A 22,079-nucleotide genomic window follows, 5' to 3' on the forward strand; every position below is an offset into this window, starting at 1 on the left:
GCGGAGGTGCTAGCTCCCTCGCAAGCATCAGGTAATACTCTTGACCTCTGCTCTGCTGAACCTAATTAAGCCTGAACTAAAGTCGGGAACTAAAGTCGGCTCTAACTAGAAAGCATCAAGATAAAGCTGCAACAACTGAGGATGGTCTGCCAAGTCATCCTCCTCCATCCATTTGGCATCCATTGGTGAATAATTTTGAAACTTCACCAAGTACCTTCTAGAACCCTTACCCTTGATCTTCCTCTCTTTGTGTGCCAAAATCTACTCTAGTACCAGTATTTCATCGAGCTTTTCAACCTCCGGTGGATTTTACAATGTAGACAGACCATCAAACTTTGAGGTACTTTCTGATGCAAACAAAGTTGTCAGAGAAGCATGAGAGATGGGCAAATTTTCTCTCTATGTTTCATTTTTAGATTGTACATATTGATGGTAAAAAGAATGTTGTGGCTGATGAGCTGTCACGTAAGCCACAAATTTTAGCTGTCAACATGGTTTATCACACTAAGTTGGATGCCATGTAAGAGCAATATATTGTTGATTCAGACTTTGCTAATGCTTATGATCAGATTTGCAATGGCCAAAGGCATGGACACTTAGTACTAAGAGATGGATTTCTGATGATGCATGGATGACTCTGTGTTACAAAGCAATTAAGGCCTAGAGTTATCACTGAAAGTCATGCTCCTCCGTATACAGAACATAGAGGCATTGATGCCACGGTCAAGGCAGTGGAGCTTTTCTTTTATTGGCCAGCTTTGAGGCATGATATAGAACACTTGTTAAGACATACATCGTATGGCAGAAGGTAAAGCATGATAGGCAAAAGATGCTGGTTTTGTTGCAACCCTTTCCTATTCCAAACCAGGCCTTGGCAGAGCATTGCAAGGGACCTTATTTTTGAGCCTCCTAAGACACCTACAGGGAATGATGGGATATGGACTATCATTTGCAGGTTTAGCAAACAGGCCCATTACATTCCGATAAGGATGAAAATTAAGGCTGATCATATGACACGATTGTTTTTGTAGCACATCTTTAAGTATATGGTATGCCAGAGTCGATCATTAGTGATAGAGACCTCCGGATGACCAGTTTATTTTAAAAGGACTTGTTTAAGAATATGGGTACCACCCTGAAATTCTCATCATCCTTCCATCCGTAGACAAATGGTCAGTTTGAGGAAGCAAATTCCAATGTTAGATCTTTTGAGGTGCTATGTTTCATACCACAAGACACAGTGGGAGCAGTATTTGCCTTTCGTTGAGTTTGCTTACAACAGCACAGTGTATAGTTCCTCCGTGGAGGGGTGGTAAATCCTTGATTACAACTTAATTACAGTAGAAAACAATTAATGCAAATCTAAAAATACAAATTTACCTACTGATCTTGGACAATGCACACCCGATTGGCCCCAAATTTGATACCCCTTTCGGTATTTTTTTAGCTTTATTGAAGAAAAAGTTAATTTACAATGGGATTCTCCTGATCCCCTTTGCAATCCAAACTCCCCTTGCTGTCCAAAGTAACCCCAAGTCAATCTATTTTTCCCCTTGATTCGAGCACTTAATTGGCCTTCACCCACTTCATAGACGATGAAAATGCCCCAAATTCAATGGCTGGCTAGTCCTCCACTTGAATTTAGCTAAAATTCACCTTCAACCCTGTTGAATCCAAGTCTTCGAGCTTCCAATTTTTAGCACGCTTCCCAAGGCTATTGCTAAACCCTAATTTCTACTCTAAATTAGGGTTTACAGCAAAGAAATTTGTAATTTCTCAGCCTCCAAGGGTCCAAATGCTGAGATCTTCAGAGCAAAGCTGTGAAATGGCTGGAAGATGAGAGAGAAAGCTGTAGAGAGAGAAAATTCAGAGTTTTGTCTCGAAGAATGATTCAAAATCAGTTAAATGCAGCTGCTGCCGTGCCACAACAGCTTGTAGATGCAAAGAACTGAAGAAAATCAGTCATTTACTGTTGCTGCCCTCTCTCAACAACTTGCAGATGCTGTCACCTGCTGATGATTGGTCTTCTCCTGTCCCTGGCTGCCTCAAAAGGTCCTCCAATGCTGTAAATTAGGGTTTACAGCAAAGAAATTTGTAATTTCTCAGCCTTCAAGGGTCCAAATGCTGAGATCTTCAAAGCAAAGCTGTGAAATGGCTGGAAGATGAGAGAGAAAGCTGTAGAGAGAGAAAATTCAGAGTTTTGTCTCGAAGAATGATTGAAAATCAATTAAATGCAGCTGCTGTCGTGCCAGAACAGCTTGTAGATGCAAAGAACTGAAGAAAATCAGTCATTTACTATTGCTGCCCTCTCTCAAGAACTTGTAGATGTTGTCACCTGCTGATGATTAGTCTTCTCCTGCCCCTAGCTACCTCAAAAGGTCCTCCAATGGCTGCAAATCAAACAAGTAGCATCTCTTCCCTCTCTCTTGCATGTCGAATACCAAAAAATGCCTCTCTCCAACCTCTAAAGACGTTCAGTCTTGCATGGGCATTTTTGACAAGTAGCAGCCTTCCCAAAAGGTTTTTCCAGCATTATCCGTAATTAAATATTAATTTTCAGTCTTTAAATACTAAAAATTAATCTAATAATTATTTCAAAGCCCTAAAAAATAATCCGATTGGCCAATAATTAAATTGACTAGGCAACATTCATTTCCGAGTGTCTCTATGTCATCTTTGACCATCAAATTGGTGTTAGGAACCATTAAACACAACTTCTCTAGTGTCACCAAACAACTGACACTTATGGCCAAATGAATGACCTAGGCCAACAACTAGCACCAAATACCACCAAGTACCTGTGCGGCATAACTTATAGCAACTTTTGCCTTTGACATCCCGTGATTTCCTCAGGTCCCGGGCTCGTAAATTTACTCTAACCCCAATTACACCTCACATGTGCAACATTTACTCAACCATGTGATTAAAAATTAATCCACATGTTAAGTGAGGTCTCAAAAATACATGTCCTCATGACAGTGTACATCACACAGAATAACATAATATAATGAATGCTCAATAAAGGAAGGGTGTATAGAAGAATGATAATGATACAAAGAAGCCTCCGACCTCCATGTCTCAAGGAGTTGAGCTGATAGACTTGAACACAAAAAGCATGTCATTCCCTCAACTTGGTCCACCACCTTGCTCGACTACCCTGAACTCTTACCCCCACTTTCACCATCTCTACTTACAAAATCTTGACAATCCCCACTGCCTCTTCCATCTGAGCCTACACTCCCACCATCTCTTCTTCCTCCTTGCCAATACTCTTTGCTTGAGACACAAAGTGTGGCCTTAGAGATAGAGTGATGGCCCTTGAGACATCTTCTCTAGCTTAGACTAGTTGGAGGTCACCCCCCAATGGCATTTTGAAGGACTCCATTCAAGTAGCTCTTATTAGCACCCTAGCAAAGATCACTAGAGTGGTAGCCCTAGGAAAGGAGTATTTTAGGCTCTAATTCAGCCCACCCAAACAAATGGAGGGACCACTTGCCCACATCAAGTCCTCAATGGTATATTTAGAAAAATGTATCGACGGTCACATTTATTCATCATTCTAGAAAATGTGCAAGAGTGTCACAGCCATGTCCTTTGAGACTAGATGATCTTCCCAAGGGATGCTAACTCATCATGAATCTCCTCCATTATATTGAAGTGATCCTTCATGGTGGGGTAACCAAAGTAACAAAGGAAGGACTAACAAAACATGAGCTTTGCATACTTTCCACTAAACATGGTGGTAACGAGGAAATCAAATAGCTCACGTCCCCAAATCAATGTGTCCTCTTCTAGCAGCTAGAAATTTTGGATTCTCACTAGCATATACCCCTAACCATTGTGCAACTCTCTCCACACTATAGATTGGGGTCCTGGGTAGATGTGCCGAAGGTAATGGAGTATAACAAAAAGAATTTTATGCAAAAGAAAGGCTTGATTCTTTTAATTGTTCTACAAATCCATCTTAGGACATCCATGTATTCATCATGAGTGATGGGATTGAAGTTTTCATGATGTTAATCTTCCCACCAAGCAGCAAGATAATGATGGCGACAGCAGGCTGATGGTCACTCACAAGGCTGACAAACACAGCAACCTGGGCTGTTGGCGATGGCTGGAAAGGTGCCATCAAATGTTGGCAATGGCAAGCATGAGGGATGGCACTAATGAAATAGTGAATAGGGATGACCGCCCACGACCTGTCCTTTTATAGGAGATTTTTTGAGCATTTGTCCTAGCACCAATAAAAATCTCTTTTCTTTAATAATTCTTTTCGGACCTGAAGTGTGCATGATAATTTCTTAGTAATTGAGGCCTTTAATTTTACTTGCTCAATAAAGGAATGCCTTGGTTTTTGTACTTTGGGTCTCACTTTTGCATAAAATATTGACCCTGGTCAAACAAACAAACATCCAAAAAAAAAGGTTAAGCCCCATAGCAGTCTTCCTCAATGTTGCAACTATTACAGGCCCTTGGGCAATCCATTGCAACACCCTCGGTCTAATGTCTTGATTTCACTAGGGTCACTCTTGGGTGACTCAAAAGAAGATATCCATCACCTTTGCAACCTTGGTAGGCCCTTAGGTACTGCAGAGCAACACTCTTCACCTAATGCCTTGGTCTCTTTGGGATGGGACCTTTTGTGGATAGTGCCTTGTTTTCACTCTCTTCAATCACCCTTTTTGGGCTTGAGAAGGGCGGCTAAGCTACCTAAAATCTTATCATACATTTTGGGCATTCTTCTAGCTCTTAAATCAACCCCAAAAAACATTTTTTTGTTTTAGATACCACTTGAGAATTTTTAGTAGGACAATCAGCTCAAAATGTTGTATGAAAGGGGACTTCGCATGGACTCCCACTTTTGTCTCACATCCCACCACCAATTCAACATCATCATCTCCTTCTTCTTACACTTGGCTACTGCCCCATGCTGGCTAGTTGCCACCCTTCATTTCTAGACTGTCACCATCACCTTCTATTGCCCTACCACCTCAAGGGTTTCCATTGGGACTTGACATCATAGCAACCCAACATTTCTTCTCGATGCTGGATTCCATCCCGGAAAAAGCTGGCCTACTGAAGCATGGTCTGCCTCTCCTTGGTAGGCAGGGCCCTAGGTGTCAACTAGGTTCTTTTGGTGACAGCTCGCTTCCTATTGGTGTTTCTCTTCGCCATGCATGGTCCAGCTATGCTCTCTGATGTGGAACTTCCTATGGGCTACATTGTGTTGAGACACCCCAATCATTAAGTGCATTAGATTTCCTTAATTCCCATTTGGCTTCCACTTACAGCCCCAAAAAAGGCTAGCCACCCCATATTCTTGGTGCTACCCTAGACGGTTCAATGCCTTCTATAAATAGGGCACAAGACATTCATCATTAGACACACGTTTTCATTCATCATCCTAATTCTTTTTCACATCAGCTCTCTCCATCTCTCCTATGCCTAGTGTGGATGCTTCTGGCAAGAGTGGCTCCAGTGCTGCCGATTCAAGCTATCTGTTGTTTGCTGCCACCCACTGCCTTTTAGAACTGTTACCATCATCAGCTGGCTATCGCCTAGCCTGCCACATTGTGAAAGGTTGCTGCCCACCTGCATTTTCATCTTCAATGTAGATTTCTCCTGCATTTGCTGCCCAGAATGGCTGCTCTGCTCTCAAAGATCATCTGGATGCTCTTGCCATCATCAGCAACACCTGCATTTTACATCCCAGCAGGCCACCCTACTGTTTGACAATCACCTGGAGCTGACTGTAGTTGCTGGTCACTATTTCCTCTTGGCCGGATCTGTGTTTTTCTGGGGTACTTGCTGGTTATCATCTTCTTCACTCCAACAACCCCTAGGTCCTTCCTCCTACAACATCTTCTTTGATATCCAACTACGCAGAGGACTGCATTTCGCTCCCTTCAAAGTGCAGATTCCCTTTAGGTGTTGCGCTTGATCAACTAGGACAGCGCAGTCAGCTTAGAGCTCAGCTCCATTGTATCAACATGATTCAATATTCATTTTTCTTCATTCATCATTTTCTGTAGTGTCTCTAAGTTTCTTTGTCTCAGTGTTTGCCATACACACTATGTTTCTCCCCACAAAACCTACCATCTCTTGATATGGTATTAGTGCATACCATCCCATCTTTTTACATGGTATCAAAGCAGAGGTGCTCAAAGAGCTAAAGATCCTCTTCATTAGGGAAGGCAAAGAAAGGTTGTAGGATCAGAAACACTCTTAGATTCAATATCACTTATTTCTGATGCATCATCAAGAGATACCCTTATCTTCTTCTCCCTCCCACCATCCTTTTATAGGTTTGCCTTACTAGTGCTATGGCTTCTCCACGGAGGGAAAGGCATACTACTAGGTGCTCCTCCTGCGGAGGAACGGTAATTCCACTACACATATCGTCTCATCAACCTTTACTCCCTAGCCCGCCAAGGTGTGTGCATCTATCCCCTAGCACTCTTTATGCCACCTCATCATTTTGGGCCACAAAATTTGTTTTGCATCGGTTATCAAAGTTTTATGCTCCAAGCAATAAGATGCATGCATTGCACACTAAGTCCTTGTTGCAAGCAAAAGGAGGCTCTAAGACCTCATGAGGCGATAAGTCCTCCTAGAGACTACTACAATGCCCTACAAAGGTTTTCTCTGCCTATTTTTGAGTCTAGTGGCTTCCACTTGTAATCTGCTCTTGTGAGATGCAGTGGTTGTTGGGTATTGCCTACTCGGCACTCCACTCCTTTGAGAGATAGAGGCTTTTCAACTCCTTACACTCCTTTGGCTCCACAATCCACTCCACCGAGAGGCATAGGGATGTTGCCACCCGTGGCTCCACATAAGCTACATCTTTCCCCACCCTCTTCTACTTAGGTTTAAGAGGCCACCTTTGCATGTTGCCTAGCCTCTATTCCATTGCAACCCCAAATGCCTTCTTTGGCACCACTGGCAGCACTTCCTTGGAACAACTCCTCAATCAAGATCCATGGTCTAGGTCACATCAAGTTTGATACGAACAAGGGCTGAGATCTCACTTCGCTGAATAATATAGTATATCTCTCAAGTTAGGTTGAACCTTTTGTCCATTCAACATCTTTGTCGATTGAGGCAAACAATTTTCTTTACTATGACCACAATCGAGGTCATAGACTCTCAAAGTAGTTTAGTGATTGCTCATGACACACGCGGCCTAATGGCCTCTACATGATGACTTAGTTTCTTTGCTAGTTGACAGTCGAGGACTTAGATTTTCACCACTTCTAGGCTTTACCCACCACACTAAAGCCTACAAACAAGGAGTGCCTTTGGCATTATCACTTCAGACACTTTGGGTATGACTCGCTCTTTGAGCTATCACGCCGTCAAATGATTGATGGCCTTCCACACCTTAAACTATCCAAGGATGTTGGTCCAGCTTGTCAACTTGGAAAACAACACCACACTCCATTCCCTCATCAAACTACACATAGAGCTGAGGTGCCTATGAGATTGATTCACCTTGATCTTTGTGGGCCAGCATCCATTGTCACTTTGAATGGTGCACTATACTTCTTTTTGATAGTGGATGATTTTCCTAGACACATGGGTGTGCATTTTCTAAAGCATCAACCTGGCACATTCACCTACTTCTCATCATGGGTCATGTTGGTACATAACCAGACCGGTCATCGTGTAGGTTGTATGAGAAGTGATAGTGGTGGTGAGTTTATCTTCCACGAGTTTACCAAGTTTTTGCAAAAGCGTAGCATTTCCCACTAGCTCACCTCTAACAACTCCCTCTCTTAGAATTAAGTCATAGAGGATACGAGACTGTGATGAATATGGCATGCTCTATGTTATTTGAAGCAAACCTCTTCACACAACTTTTAGGTCAAGGCTATTAACACTTCAATGTACATCCTCAACCAGTGCCCAACTACAACAATCTCTCAAATGACCCCCTTCAGTCACTGTAAAAGTCAAGTAAAGAATAGTTTCAAAATGGCACCTGTCAGCCTTTATACCACTGAGTGCCTAGTAGGTCAGCCACTCTAAAAGTCAAGTAAAAGAATAGTTTCAAAATGGCACCTGTCAGCCTTTATACCACTGAGTGCCTAGTAGGTCAGCCACAAAAGCTTGGTAAAGAATGGTTTCAAAATGGCATCTCGCCAGACACATACTCTAACATTACAACCCTTCTCTTTAGACTCGAATATGGCCATATTTCCTATCAAATAAACTCTGGCATTAGTAAGCATCCACCTTTGCATTTAATCCTCAGTCTACAGCTTTTGGACCTAGGACTAAGCTTCGTTCTTACGTGACAACAGGAATGAGAATGTACATTGTCAAAAACGCTTCTCCTGATTCGTGGATACAGAAAAGACATACTCCGCCGTTGTTTAATTCCTACGTTCCATATGACAAGTAAAAGACAAGAGCATTTAGGGGAGCATTCTGAATCCCTAATGCATCATCAGAAAGGTCTCCGAGGAGGTACGGCTGAAATAAAGCAAGATAAAATTGGGACGTGCTGATGCGAAACCCAAAAATGAAGGAAAAGGATTCACAGGAAGGGAGAAGTACTTGGCGAATTCGATTTTCTGATTTTCTAGAGCCTCTTGGACTTGGAACATGAGACGGCATTTCTCGAGAAGGCGTGTGGCGGGCAGCGCTTTGTCGAGCATGCCGGATGTCATGTGCAGAGGACCCGTCCCCGCCATCTCCTCTTCTTGTTCTGCTGCTTCTTCTTCGTCGTCGTCGTCGTCTTCTTCTTCTTTACGGGTTTACGCGCATCGATGGATCAACCGACAAACAGAGAGAGAGAGAGAGAGAGAGAGAGAACTCTCTGCGCTCGCCCTTCTCATCATTAGACATCCATTCTCTCACGTGAGTTGATATCCAGATACAACATATATCATCTGCTTTCCGAATCCTTTCTAAATCCCTCACCCATGAGATGCGTTCACACGGCTCCGAATACCTGGAGCCTTAATAGTCATGCCTAAAAGGCCGGATAGAGATACCCAATCCCCCTTACTAAGACGAGTTACATGTCAATCTGGAGTAGATTCAAGGACAGGGTCGTATGGCTGATTTGTCAAGCGCTGGATAATACTAAGATGAGTGACATGTCAATCTGGACTAGATTCAAGGACAGGGTCGTATGGTTGATTTGTCAAGTGCTGGATAATTCAAAAATGTGTCTGAGTTGAAACATTTCGTCCACCATGTTCCCTTAGTGGGTCCATTCTCTAACACTTCACAATGTTGTGCCAGCTCCAAATTCAAGGTTTCACAAAGTGCTTTGTTCGCTTTCAACTAAGCAGCACAAAATTGGTGCACTATCTACTTGATTTGGCTAAACCTACCTTCGTTAAAATTGGGGACAATGGATCAAGTCCACTCTTTGCTGGGCCACTCTTTGCTAGAATTGGGGGCAATGAAGCTTGGCAAAGGGGATAAGCCCTACAAGCACACCATGCCCCATCTAGTAACATCCCCATACCACCCAATAGCTACGAGCATTACGACAACTTGAAATCTCTCAAAAGTAGAGGATAACACCTTTTTCCATGAGAATATCTAAACCCTATTGATGTATACAAAAGGGTCCGTTTTTTAAGGGATTCGTTCGAAATTTTGCAATAGGAAACCAATGAGACCACAATAAAGAGGAGAATATATCAAGAATCTAGTGGATGCTTGAAGCCCCAACCCACAAGCATTGAGTGGGATGGCCTCCTCGTTGAGCCACATATTTCATAGCCCTTTCCCCCCATTAGTCTTGGGTGATGAGTGGCTCTAAGAAGCATTGTTTGTTATGCAATCTTAAAAAGTAATTAATCCCAAGTATAACTCACCTACCAGTGGATCTACTCAAAGCCCACTAATGATGGTCCTTCTTGCATATGTAGAGATGCTCCTTATAAGTGTAATACACTTCAGACTTCACACTCACCCTTCCTATCCAAGAACGTGATAAATGCAAACTCGAGTGAGCAACCTAGTTTGCTATAAATGGCAAGCCCTCCTAGCTAAGGCATTATTGAACAAGCTCAAGATCTTAGAGAAGCTCCAATCCTTCCATTTCCTCTTCTCCTGATCACACTCTTGATGTGCTTTCATTAGCAACTATTTTGAGTTCATCTCACTTTGTTAGAGAACTTGTGGCCAATTTCCAAAGAAAGGATGTCCTCATGGGGAACTCCTCCAAATCAATGGCTCTTGCTAATTCATTGAAGGACCATTCTCACAAGAAAGATGGAATTCATCTAAAGAATCAATCACCCCAATCCTTCAATAAGCCTAACACCTTTTTTTTTTCATTACAAGAATGGTCCTAAGATCTCTAACAAAATAAACAACCTTCATTACTACCAAACTTGCAATTGCTACAAGAAACAAGGTCACTTAGAGAAGGATTGCCAAGTCAAGTTGAAAGATCACCCTTGACATAATAACCGTAGTCTCATCTTAATCAAGCAAAGGGCTTTCGTGGTAGAACTCAAGCTCATGTAGTCATGCCGATGACTATGAAAGGGATCCAACTCCCTTGCAGATGTACACAACATCTTTGGTTCGAGGAAGCATGACTAGCTCTCTAATTATGTTCAAATTGTTAGCTTCATGATGTAATGTACACGTGCCTAGCTAGAGGAGGTAATGTTTAGTAGTCACTTAAATACCTTTCCACAAGCAGAACCATCTAGATCCCATAGGATTCATGGACTTGGTTGGCCAAGTGGTATTTGAGTCTATCTCGCAATATATATTGAGGCCTCAATCGAAAAGAATAAACTTGAGGATCCCTATACATCTATAGTCCTTCTAAAATAATAATCTAACAACCATCCTAAAGACATTGCTTTGCAACTCTAAAGTAGGAGTAATCAACATTGCACTTGGTTCATAAAGAGTATCAGAATCTTCTAATTTTCCATACCCATACTCTACCACACATTGTTCCCCTCAAACAATGTTAATTTGATTTCTAGCCCACTACTTAGGCAGTCTCAATCAATCATCTTGAACTCTAAATAACCAATTAAGTCCACCTATCCTTAGGATAGGGTTGTTAGTAGCACAATCTATCCACTCTCACGTATGGAACGAATGTCTTTAGTTTTCTCAACTATTAATTGTCAAGGTAACCTCTTGCCCAATCATCCATATTAGTGCTCTAGGTAGAATTGTCTCTTTGTGAGAGAGCCGTAGTGAGAACCTTGAGGAGATACATCACTAAATCATCCAATTTGAGCTTGAATGCACAAACTCTAGTAGTAATATCTTTGACCAAAACAAGCAACCACCAATAACAACCAAGCTAATGTACAAAACAATCCTTTGAAAGCATTTATCTACCTCCAAGGTGAAATAGCTTCATAATTTCAAACATTTCACCATAATGCATTCACACAAGCAATAGATGCTAATCAAAACAACATCACATTTTTGCTATTCACAAGGAATGCATAATATCATCTATGAACTCCTTAAGTATCCTTTTTACCAAGATTCTTGCACTTGGATTAAGGATCATCTCAATTAAAATGCTTCTAACATTTGTGTTTAGATTAAGGATCAACTCAATTAAAAATTTTCTAACATTTATGACCTTGCTTCAAGGGCCCTCATTGAGTCATGCTTGGGGATTTTGTCATCTCTTATTTAATTTCCCCATTTTAACTTCATCTTCTTCGACACTTTTGGGGTCTCAAGATCCTTTTAGTGAGACATGTTCCATCTTCTTTGTAGTTGTACTATAATAAGGATAATCATATTGTTCTTAAAGACAACCTTAAGGTCCCTAAGTAACAACTTTGTGACTTGGGCTTAGCATACATCTCCTAAGGTGTACTCTTAACAAGGTTTAAGATCATGTTTAGGTTTCCTTATTGAATTGTAAGAACCTTGTTGTTTCTGAATTATCTCTTATTTTAGTTTCCTTGTAAGTCACTTTAATTCTTTGTTATCGTATATGGTGATCTAATCCCATATTGGGTTCTAGAAGTTGTCTAGAATTTTTAGGTATTGGTTTAGTTTAGGTTTTGTTGATTTAACTTGCTAGGATTGCTAGAGTCAATTGAAGAATGTGTATTGTCCTCAATATCCCCTTAACTTTCCTTTTTGCCTTGTAAGACTCATAGCAACCTTTCTAACTAAATAGCCTCTTTTATTACCATAACCTTGCAAGCACAAGCTACTTAGCTAATTAGGCCTTTCCTTAGATAACCTTGATATGTACATGAGTTATATAGTCGCCTATGCTTAGGTGATGTTGATGCTTTTCTTCTAAATAATCTAAGGCTAGTGGTCCTTAGATTTATCAAGATGCCCCTTGAGTAACATTGATATTTTCCAATGCCATCTTGAGAAAAGCATCTACTTGTTTGCTCTCAAACCTGGAGAGATCTATTGCTTCACCCTTTACTATGGAACTTGACAAGATCTATTGCTCTCCCTTTTGTTATTGTGTGCCTCTACAAAACTACTTATTAAGAAAATTATATATCAACTTACTTAGTTAATAATAAAGATTCTAGTCTCCCTTATCCTAGTAAGCTTTGTGACTCAAATTTGAATGATCAAATGTAGCCATTCATTCAACTAATATATCATATTTGGAATTAATGAGTAGCTTGTAGGAGCAACATGCTATAGTTGGCTTCTTGAAGGGTTTCTAGGAGGTGATGTAGCTTTGATACCATCCTTATTGATTTTTAGTAGTATTTGATTTCCAATTACTCGTCTTTAGAGCTTTCAAGGGTCTTTGGAGTTTTCTATGGTGATGAGGAAAAGACAAGATGCCTATGTGATTGAATAATAATGATAAGCATTCTAAAAGATATATGAGGAGGTTATACCAACAAATATGATCAACTTTACAAAAGAATGGAGGAAGAGGGTGAGCAAAGGTGGGGAATGATGATGTTAGAAGGATAATGAAAGGCTTTGATGAATAATGATTATCGGTGCAATGGGGGAGGAGAGAGAAAAAAGAAGTGAATGTACAAGATTAGGCACGAGATTGTAGGTGTGCACACACATTCTTCTATTAGACATTGGTCCTTTTATAGGAGAACCTTCTTTTACATGAGTAAAAAATGTGATGTCATTGCACCTTCCTATGTGTCACTGATACAAATTCCAAATATACTCGTAGGTGTCATATTGGCTAGAATAATCCATGCAAAGGAGATTTGATACAAAAGAATTCTTTTACAATAGTTATTATTTGCACACCTAAAACCACTTTATTTTAATGATAGGTAACCGTGCTAGTTTTACACAACTACCTAGCATACTTTATTTATTACTAATTTCACAAATTATCACCACTAATTTAGCAATTCCCCTTTAGTGCTAATTTGTGGAACTCTTAGAATGCCCACTCGTCATGGACTAAATTTGCTTCTTGCCCTCCTTCGAAGTAGAATGGATGGCAACAATGTTAGTCTCTCTCTTTTTTACTTCTATTTCCTTGTCTTCAATTTGGTAAGTCTTTTTTAGCACTTTTCAATTTAGTGCCTAGGCTTATGGCAATAGTGATGGGGTAGTGACACTTCCTTTTTTTCTTTTTAGAATTATTTGTGACAAGGGCACTTTACATTTTAAAAGAAAGGTTGATCCTTCAATGCTAAAGTCTCCCTTTGAATGATTCTTCCTTGTGTGTTCCTTCTATAATAACAAACCCACAAGTTCGTCAAAGGAGAGGGGTTATCTATCACCTCTCATGGAAAGATTTAAGATGTGAAAAATTTGATAAGGAGGCAAGGAGTTGAGGGTGGTGGAAATCAACTTCTTTTCATCAACAATTTCATCCATGTTAACAAGTTTCTTTTTTAGGTCTTTAATCCTTATGAGATGCTTGAAAATGTCATCCCCCTCATTCATACTCACATAATCAACCTCATGTATCAAACACAAATGGGAAATAATAGATCTCTTTACTATCAAAGCAATCATTGACATGGTTTGGGCATCATGGGAATTCCATCACCATTACTATTCACTTGGAGGTGATGATTGGGGTATCGATGCCAAAGTCCATGCTACTACTTGGACATTCATACATCCACCTAATAAGAATGATGGTCAATGTAGAAGAGTTGGATGCAATTGTGGTTCTTAGACGAGGCTCTTGCCTCATAAGCATATCCTAAAGGCCCTTGCAATTAACAAATTCTTCAACATAAATATCCAAAGAGAATGGTTAAAACCATCAAGTCGATCCTCAAAGGTGAGGTAGAAAAATATATCTCCTCTTGATGTAGTAGAGGATTGTGCCATTCCCAAAAATTTGGATTTCACTATACACATAAGTGCAAATACAAGTAGTCCCCCGTTTTAATGAGAACTAGGTGCATTATTAGTCTAGTGAATGTATGAGATTGACAAAAGTATGCACATAAGAGGCTAAGATATGATGAGTTGTAAGCTGTGATCATTGAAGTATATCATGAGCAAGATATAGACTTCAATGAGCTTTATAACGGCTCCAAGCTATGTGTGATAATTACCATAATACAATCTCATTGTGAAAGCCTAAATTGAAAATCCCTAAGAAGTTATGATTAGTTGATTGTCTTTTGAAGGTTCTCCTAGAATCACTATTGAAAGATTCATTGTGTATAGCTCAAATATATGGTAAAACCAAACAAAGAACATGCAATGAAGAGAAAAAATAAAAGAGGATAGCTTGAGTTCCCTTATGAGATGGTTGTCAATATGACATGTGGTCTAAGAGACACATTGTACCTAGGTTATTATCTTGACCTAGCGTGGGAGATTTTGAAAGCTATGCAGCCACACCCAAATAATTTATTGTCAATTAAATATTTTGCAATCAAGAGATGCCAACACATACTCTCTTTGTTTTTTGTTGCATTCAAAGAAATTTCCCCAATGAATAGTGCCCACTGTGCCTCTCCTCTCTGGCACTTGGCATCAGCACTTCTCTCTCTCTCTCTCTCTCTCTCTCTCTCTCTCTATATATATATATATATATATATATATATTAGAGTGATATGCAGTGTTGTTAGTACAGGTAATGCATAGCAATAGTGCTCCTCTAGAATGTCCTCAGAAGCATGCCTCTCTTATCTACCACTCAATGTGAGTGCTTCTATGTGTGTATATATGGGTGTATATCTGTGTGTGTGTGTGTGTGTGTGTGTGTGTGTGTGTGTGTGTGTGTGTGTGTGTGTGTGTGTGTGTGTGTGTGTGTGTGTGTGTGTGTGTGTGTGTGTGTGTGTGTGTGTGTGTGTGCGCGCGCGCGCGTGTGTGCGTGCGCGTGCGCATGCATGCACGTGCACGTGCATGCATGTGTGCGTGGGTGTGCACGCGTGCGCACACACGCACACAAGAGTGACATGTAGTGCTATCAATACAAATAATGCATAGGAATAGTGCTCCTCCAAAATGTCCATAAGAAGCATCCCATACAACCTCTCTCTCTTCCATTCATGACACGAATTTACTATGTGTCTCCCACTACATTCTAATCACCCATAACCAGAAATTCAAAACTATTTGCAATGGATAGCATTTTTCCATTTTCCCTCAACTCTACTAGCTCTTCCAATGACACAACAATGCAATCAATTGAGGTCAAACCACAACTTTCATCTAGGGCACAATCTACAAGCTTCATGCTTTTGACACTAGTGCAAATCTTATTGACCATGTTATCTATTCTTGGGCGAGCTCTCGAGATACACATCCACAATGCAATCTTCTTTGAAGACAAGCATAGTGACAATCACAAGGCCTTCATATTACAACAAGTAACTTCTCTATGGGTAGTTGCACATGCCACAAAACACCATCACTTCCAACAACCTCTTGTGTCATGGTATGTAAAGTTGGATCATCAATCAGCTAGCAAAATCATTATGTGTCGTTCACACATGTGAATGATGTAAGATTTTCTGAGGTTTTTTGGCTTCCACTTTCTCTATTTAAGCTAGTATGTCGCCTAGTTCACAGTGATTTGTGCCAAGGGAAAATCTCCAAGCTCCATTTCTTTCTTAATTGCTATGGAGTCATTGATGCGGCACACTTGAAGCTAGACCCTCCTCCACTTGAGAGTAGTGTTGATTGGTGTAATCAATATGATTACTATAGGATGACTGTAAAAGGAATGATGGATGCTAGCATGCATTTTCTTGATGTTAACATTGATGGTATTGGTTCTGCTCATGACATGAGTGTTGCAGAACTCCACTTTCTTCAAGCTTTGCCATAGCTAAAGGAGACCAATCAACACTCCCTTTAAACTTGGGGATCTCCATATCAAAGAGTTGATTTTTGGTGACATAGGTTTCCCTCTTTTGTCATGGGAGATAACACCTTTTCAACGTGACGAGCTCCCTATCAATGAAAGGTGCAACTACAACTATATTCAATCTTCCACAACTAGTTTAGGGTTTCAATGTGATGAGCTCACTACCAATGAAGGGTGCAACTATAACTATATGAAATTTTCCATAAGGATCATGGTGGGGCTTGCTTTTGATAGGCTAAATCAATCCTAGCTTTACCTTAGTAAGACCATTCAAAATCTTGACTTGTGGCCATTGCTTAAAATTGTAAGTGCTTGCTGCATTACCAGCATGGAGAGCAGCTATGTAAGCTGAGTATGATAGCATCATGAAGAATGACACTTGGTAGCTAGTGGATCGGCCAGAAAAGAGGAAGATTATTGGCATCAAGTGGATCTCAAAGGTAAAGTACAAGGCTGATGGCAACTTAGAAAAGTACAAAGATAGATTAGTTGCATATGGATTTTCACAAGTTGACGGATTTCATTTTCAAGAATCATTTGCTCCAATTGTAAGAATGACCACTATTTGCACAGTACTTGTAGTGGTTGCTCATAAGAAGTAGCCAGTTTACCAAATGGATGTCAAATCAACATTCTTGAATGGTGATCTCAAGGAGGTGGTGTATGTGGCTCAACCACTAGGGTTTGAGGCCCCCCATTCTACGAACATGTTGAGTAAGCTAAGGAAGGCATTGTATGGGCTGAAACAAGCCCCTAGAGCACAGTACCCAGGGGGATATACATTTTTTTTCTAGGTTTGAATTTCAAAAGATAAGCCTCAAATGCTAACGTGTATGTTTACATGGATAGTGAAAAATATGTAGTGATTGTCCTATATATGGATGACCTTACTACAGGTGACTATGAAGATATGATCCATCAAACTCGAAAGGCTTTGAGCTCTTTGTTTGAAATGGCAGTTGCATTATTGTTTGGGGATTGAAGTCTAGCAAGAGCCTAGCAAAATCTTCATCTCTCAAAAGAATATGCATGGGAGATCTTAAAAGCATTTGGCATGACCGAGTGTAAGGAGATAACTACACCTATGGAGGTCAATGTGAAGTTATCCATTAAGGATAGATTAGAACTAGCAGGCATTGAGAGATATAGGAGGTTGATTGGCAGCCTCATCTACTTGTGTAACACCAAGCTAGATATTAGTTTTGCTTTTGGTGTTTCAATCAGGTTCTCAAACAAACCACGAGAAAGTCAATGGAAAGCTAGGATGTAGGTGCTCAAATGATACTTGAAGGAACTCTTGACTATGGGAACTCTTGACGAGGTGCTCTTATGGGAAACTGTGACTCAGATTGGGCAGGTAAAAGTGATTCCCAAAAATTAGTTTCTGTGTATTGTTTCTCTTTAGGTTCAAGAAATTTCTCTTGGATCAGTTAAAAGCAACCAACTATGGCATTGTCTTCTGTTGAAGCAAAGTACAAGAAGGCAGCTTGCTTTGCGGCATGTGAAGCAAAATGGTTAAGGAGAATCCTATGGTACATGAGAGTACAGGATGAAGATCCAACAATGCTAAGATGTGACAATCAAAGCTGCATCGCCATTGCCATAAATCTAGTTTTTCATGCACGCACCAAACATATTGAGATCCAGTATCACTATGTGTGTGACTTGATTGAGGATGGGATAGTAGAGTTGGCCTACTATCCAACGAAGGAGAATGGAGTATATATTTTCACCAAAGATCTTACACGAAGGATCTCCTTAGAATTAATCTTCAAAGACTTGACATTGGGTTGAGAATGTAGTTTACCTGTGGGTGGACATTGAGGGGGGGGTGTTAGATATGCTCAATGCCCCACCCTCATAAGGATCTCCTTAGAATCCATCTTCAAAGACTTAACATTGGGTTGAGAATGTAGTTCACCTATGGGTGGACATTGAGGGGGGGGTGTTAGATATGCTCAATGCCCCACCCTCATAAGGTGCCACCAATGATCCATGGTGCTCGAAGTTGTAAGGTCCCTACTATGAGGAGAAGCCATGTGTGAGCATGGACATTGGGTGGGTCCTGACTTGTATGTCAAATGAGGTCTATGTGACCAAATGGCAAAATTGTGATCTTTGTGGATCTAGCCTTTGGGTTAGATAGAGTAGTTATGCTAGTAGCAACTTGAGGCACAATGCATCAAGTTGTAGGGTGTGAGAGTTATCAGAGATCCCTATTGTGGGGTCCGACGGGAAAGGGATATTCCTTGGTCGACTAGGGAACATTCACAATATGGTCAAACTTGCTAACAAGACCACCTTCTTAGGCTATAAAAGGAATACCCCTCTAGAGCCACCGTCAATCTATCTCAGAGTTCTTCCAACTACCCTAAGCTCTTCGCCTATCGTCTATCTCAATCGCAATCTAAGCTTCACAATGGAAGCGCTTAGGTGGACAGAGCCATCTTTGTATCAGTTTGTTTGAAATTAAAGCAGTCTTCTCTATTCTTCTCATGTTCGTTGTGTGTTCTCTACTCCTTGCTCAAATTGTGTATGTTGTCCCATGTAATTTCTACAAATAATGCCCATCTATACTACTTTGACTAGGGTAATGAGATTATTGTGGAGACGTAGTGTAGGGAGGAACAATTGGCTAGAAACAACTTGATGGAGTATGTCAACCTTATGAGGGAAGATAATGATTTTTAGTAGTTACATTTAAATGCATATATGCATTGATAGTGGATTATTCATGTGTATACATCATGTTAGTCTGTGTTTATTATCTTTGAAGCTTCGATTTTAGTGTGATTTGTACTTATTGTCACAAATGTAATTTGTTTCTACCCTTCAATGCTAGGAGTCTCGATATAAAATTATCAATTTTCTTTGAATCTTGATAAAGTGAGCTACTCATCACATACTCCCCTTACTCAATTACATAGTATATATATTGACATGTGCTTTAAAATCGTATCACTTGTAAATCGTCTGTAGAACCATCGTCGGAGCACCTTTATATTCAATTTGCAATTCAAAAATTATAATGTACAAGAAGTGCTCCATGCAATGGTGCACTTAGAAAGGAATCTTGAATGCTATATTTTCTTGAATCATTCTGCATTATGGAGAGGCATTACAATTTTGGATGCTATATACAATTGCGCATAGATAGCAAAACCTAGATGGATAGACTTATGGTGTAACTTATCTGTTGATTTTCATTCAATGGACATCATGTTTCATGTCAAAAGACTTGATGTATTTGTCTCGAGGGGTTCACAACATGTAAACCCTCTATATCATGTGCATTCTCAAGGCCTATTTTAAAAATACTCTTATCCATGAAATTTCTCTAAATGAAACACACCCCTTTTCTTTTCAATCTATGAGTAACCCCTTTATATGGGACCCTTTTATGTGTGAATTGTGTAAAAATGACACTTAAATAACCCCTTCTTTTGAATCCACATGATGTACTTACATCTTCACTTTTCCATTATGCCATTCAATGAAACAAACTTTGCACATACGTTTCCATCCATATGTATACTTTGCAAAGTAAATGATACCAATTCTTCAACACCCCATTAATGTTCTATCCTCACTAAACATCAATCACTTCATGTTGACAAACATGGAGACCACCTATTTCTGACTATTTCTCTAGACCCTACAACAACAAGTTCAAAGTGCATTCAATAAGAAACCTTGCTACCCCATAAAGATCTCAAAATGAGTAAGAAATTGTCTTCTTCTTAAACATTCTTTGATTTTCATTGGTCATGTCTCTATTTACGCTTCAACAATGGAATAATTGTTAATTTAGCAATGCATTGCTCATAACATTGCCATTACGGTTTGCATACATTTGCATCATCAAGGTTGAAGTGTAAGGTTGCACAGTGCAATCTTCGTGCACATGTGGTTTGTTTCCTAAATGTTATTTGGGAGTAAATTGTTTTTCACTCATGATAGGTCAAATAATGTTTGATAGTAGACTATTTTCATGTCGTAGGTTGAATTATGTTTAGTAGTCATCTTTTGTGATGTTTTTTCCCCCGAGTTTAATCCTCTTTGTTTACTTCACTTGACAATTATTGTATGACAAGCTAGAGGTCGGTTATAATAAGTACGAAAAGATCCATATGGACTTTGCCAACCAGGTGATCACTCACGTGAAGAAGGGAAAGAGGTTCACCCTCTTTCCTATGCCACATATTGTAGACAAGATAGGACCATCCGTGTGCGTGGCATTTGTATTGCATGTAGGGAGTCATTGGAATTGACACATGTTGTGGGAAACTTCATGCTTGAGTGCAAGCATTAATACCACCCCCTTTGCTTCACTTGAGTTCTCAATACCTATTGTTTTTGTATGTAAAAGAGCAGTGCAACATTGAAATACATGCAGCAACAAAAGCATGGATCGCTGAGCACTTCAATGTGAAAAGTAAGTTGGCACTATTATCCATGATGGTGATTTTATGTGATAATTACAATGTTGATATAGTGTGACCATGCTTTTGGAATTCATAAAGGTAGAACTTTATGATGTAGCAGCTTGGGAAGAGCTTGATGAGCTTTGCAAGTCTACTATTAGTTTGTCATTGTCAAAGCATGTGCAATTCAATGTCATTAAGATTGGTGGTGCATATACATTATGAAAAAATATTTGTGATCTCTATGATAAGCAAAGTCATACAACTTAGCTGTATTGACTTAGGAAACTCATGAACCTTGTTATGAAGGAAGGAATGTCTATGTCTTCTCACTTAAATGAGTTTCATCCCATTTAAGTCAGCTTACTTCGCATCGCTTCAAGCTTGAGGAGAATGTAAAGTCTCTTTTTTTGCTTATTATATTGCCTAACACTTGGAATACATTTTACACAGTGCTATGAGTGCAAACCCTCTTGAGGGTGGCTTTCAACTCAAGGATGTAGAGGGTCCTTTGCTTACAAAGAAAGTAAACAGGAAGAATGTTGATGCAACCCATACTTTTGATGTACAATGAGAGATAGACAAGGTGTTAATGGGAATAATAATCGTGGTAGAGATTCAGATCCCACCAACAAGGACAAGTCTAAGTCTCATGGGCAATCATGCAGTAAGTCTCATGGTCCTAAGTCCTCTCTCACTTGTCATTATTGTGGGTAGCATGGTCATATAAGGCCACAGTGCCCTAAGATGTGTGTTGGGGCTAAAGGCACCTCTGTCTAGCTGCACGTGTATTACTACACTGACAGTACCCTTTTTGCCTGCACATTATGGAGGGGGAGGGGGGGGGGGGGGGGGAAGGTGCTCATCACTATCACTTTATTCTTTATTCTTTCAATGACATTTGAATAAAGGGAAGCTCCATGTGGGAGCTCTCGCTTAGCCGCCAAGACCCACGGACCGCTTATTGTTTCAACCATTCCAAGCGAGCTCTAATGGCTACCTCTCACATAGCCGTCGTGCCTTCAAACCTACGAATGTAGTGAGCTTACCTCGATGCCAAAATGAGTTGCCTCCTCCTTCGCACACACCGATAGCTTCACAATCCTTGATGCTAGCTCAAGCACCCTCAAGCCTCCTCCATCAAGCTCCATCCACCATAGTCGTGCACACGCGAGCAAAGAGAAGAGAAGAGAAGAAGAGAAGTAGAGATGGTGAAGAGCTTCACCCTCTTGATCCCTCACTCCTACACACTCACTCCCTCACACTCTCACACTCCCTCTCTCAAGAGCACACCCACAAGCAAAGAGAAGAGAAGAAGGGAAGAAAAGAGGCCTCTTGTTAGCCACACACCAAAGAATGAGGTTCCATTCACTTTTTGAACTTTATATACAAGC

General features: G+C 40.3%; 1 protein-coding gene across 3 annotated transcripts in view; it reads right to left on the reverse strand.

Moving 5' to 3' along the window:
* The window catches only part of LOC148033686 (cilia- and flagella-associated protein 73-like), a 36,391-nt gene extending 27,486 nt beyond the window's left edge, over positions 1-8,905 (reverse strand). For 2 of the 3 annotated variants that reach the window (XM_087682346.1, XM_087682348.1), the window contains exon 1: positions 8,560-8,904. In XM_087682346.1, coding sequence (XP_087538472.1) covers positions 8,560-8,696 — 137 coding nt within the window. In that variant the 5' untranslated portion in view covers positions 8,697-8,904. Of the gene's footprint in view, positions 1-8,559 lie in introns of all 3 variants that reach the window. The other variant, XM_087682347.1, reaches the window with a different exon arrangement.
* Between the last annotated feature and the right edge of the window lie 13,174 nt (positions 8,906-22,079).

Source organism: Lygodium microphyllum, chromosome 7 (genome assembly GCF_053477565.2).
Source record: "Lygodium microphyllum isolate KBCC chromosome 7, Lygodium_microphyllum_v1.1.10, whole genome shotgun sequence".
Lineage (NCBI taxonomy): Eukaryota > Viridiplantae > Streptophyta > Polypodiopsida > Schizaeales > Lygodiaceae > Lygodium > Lygodium microphyllum.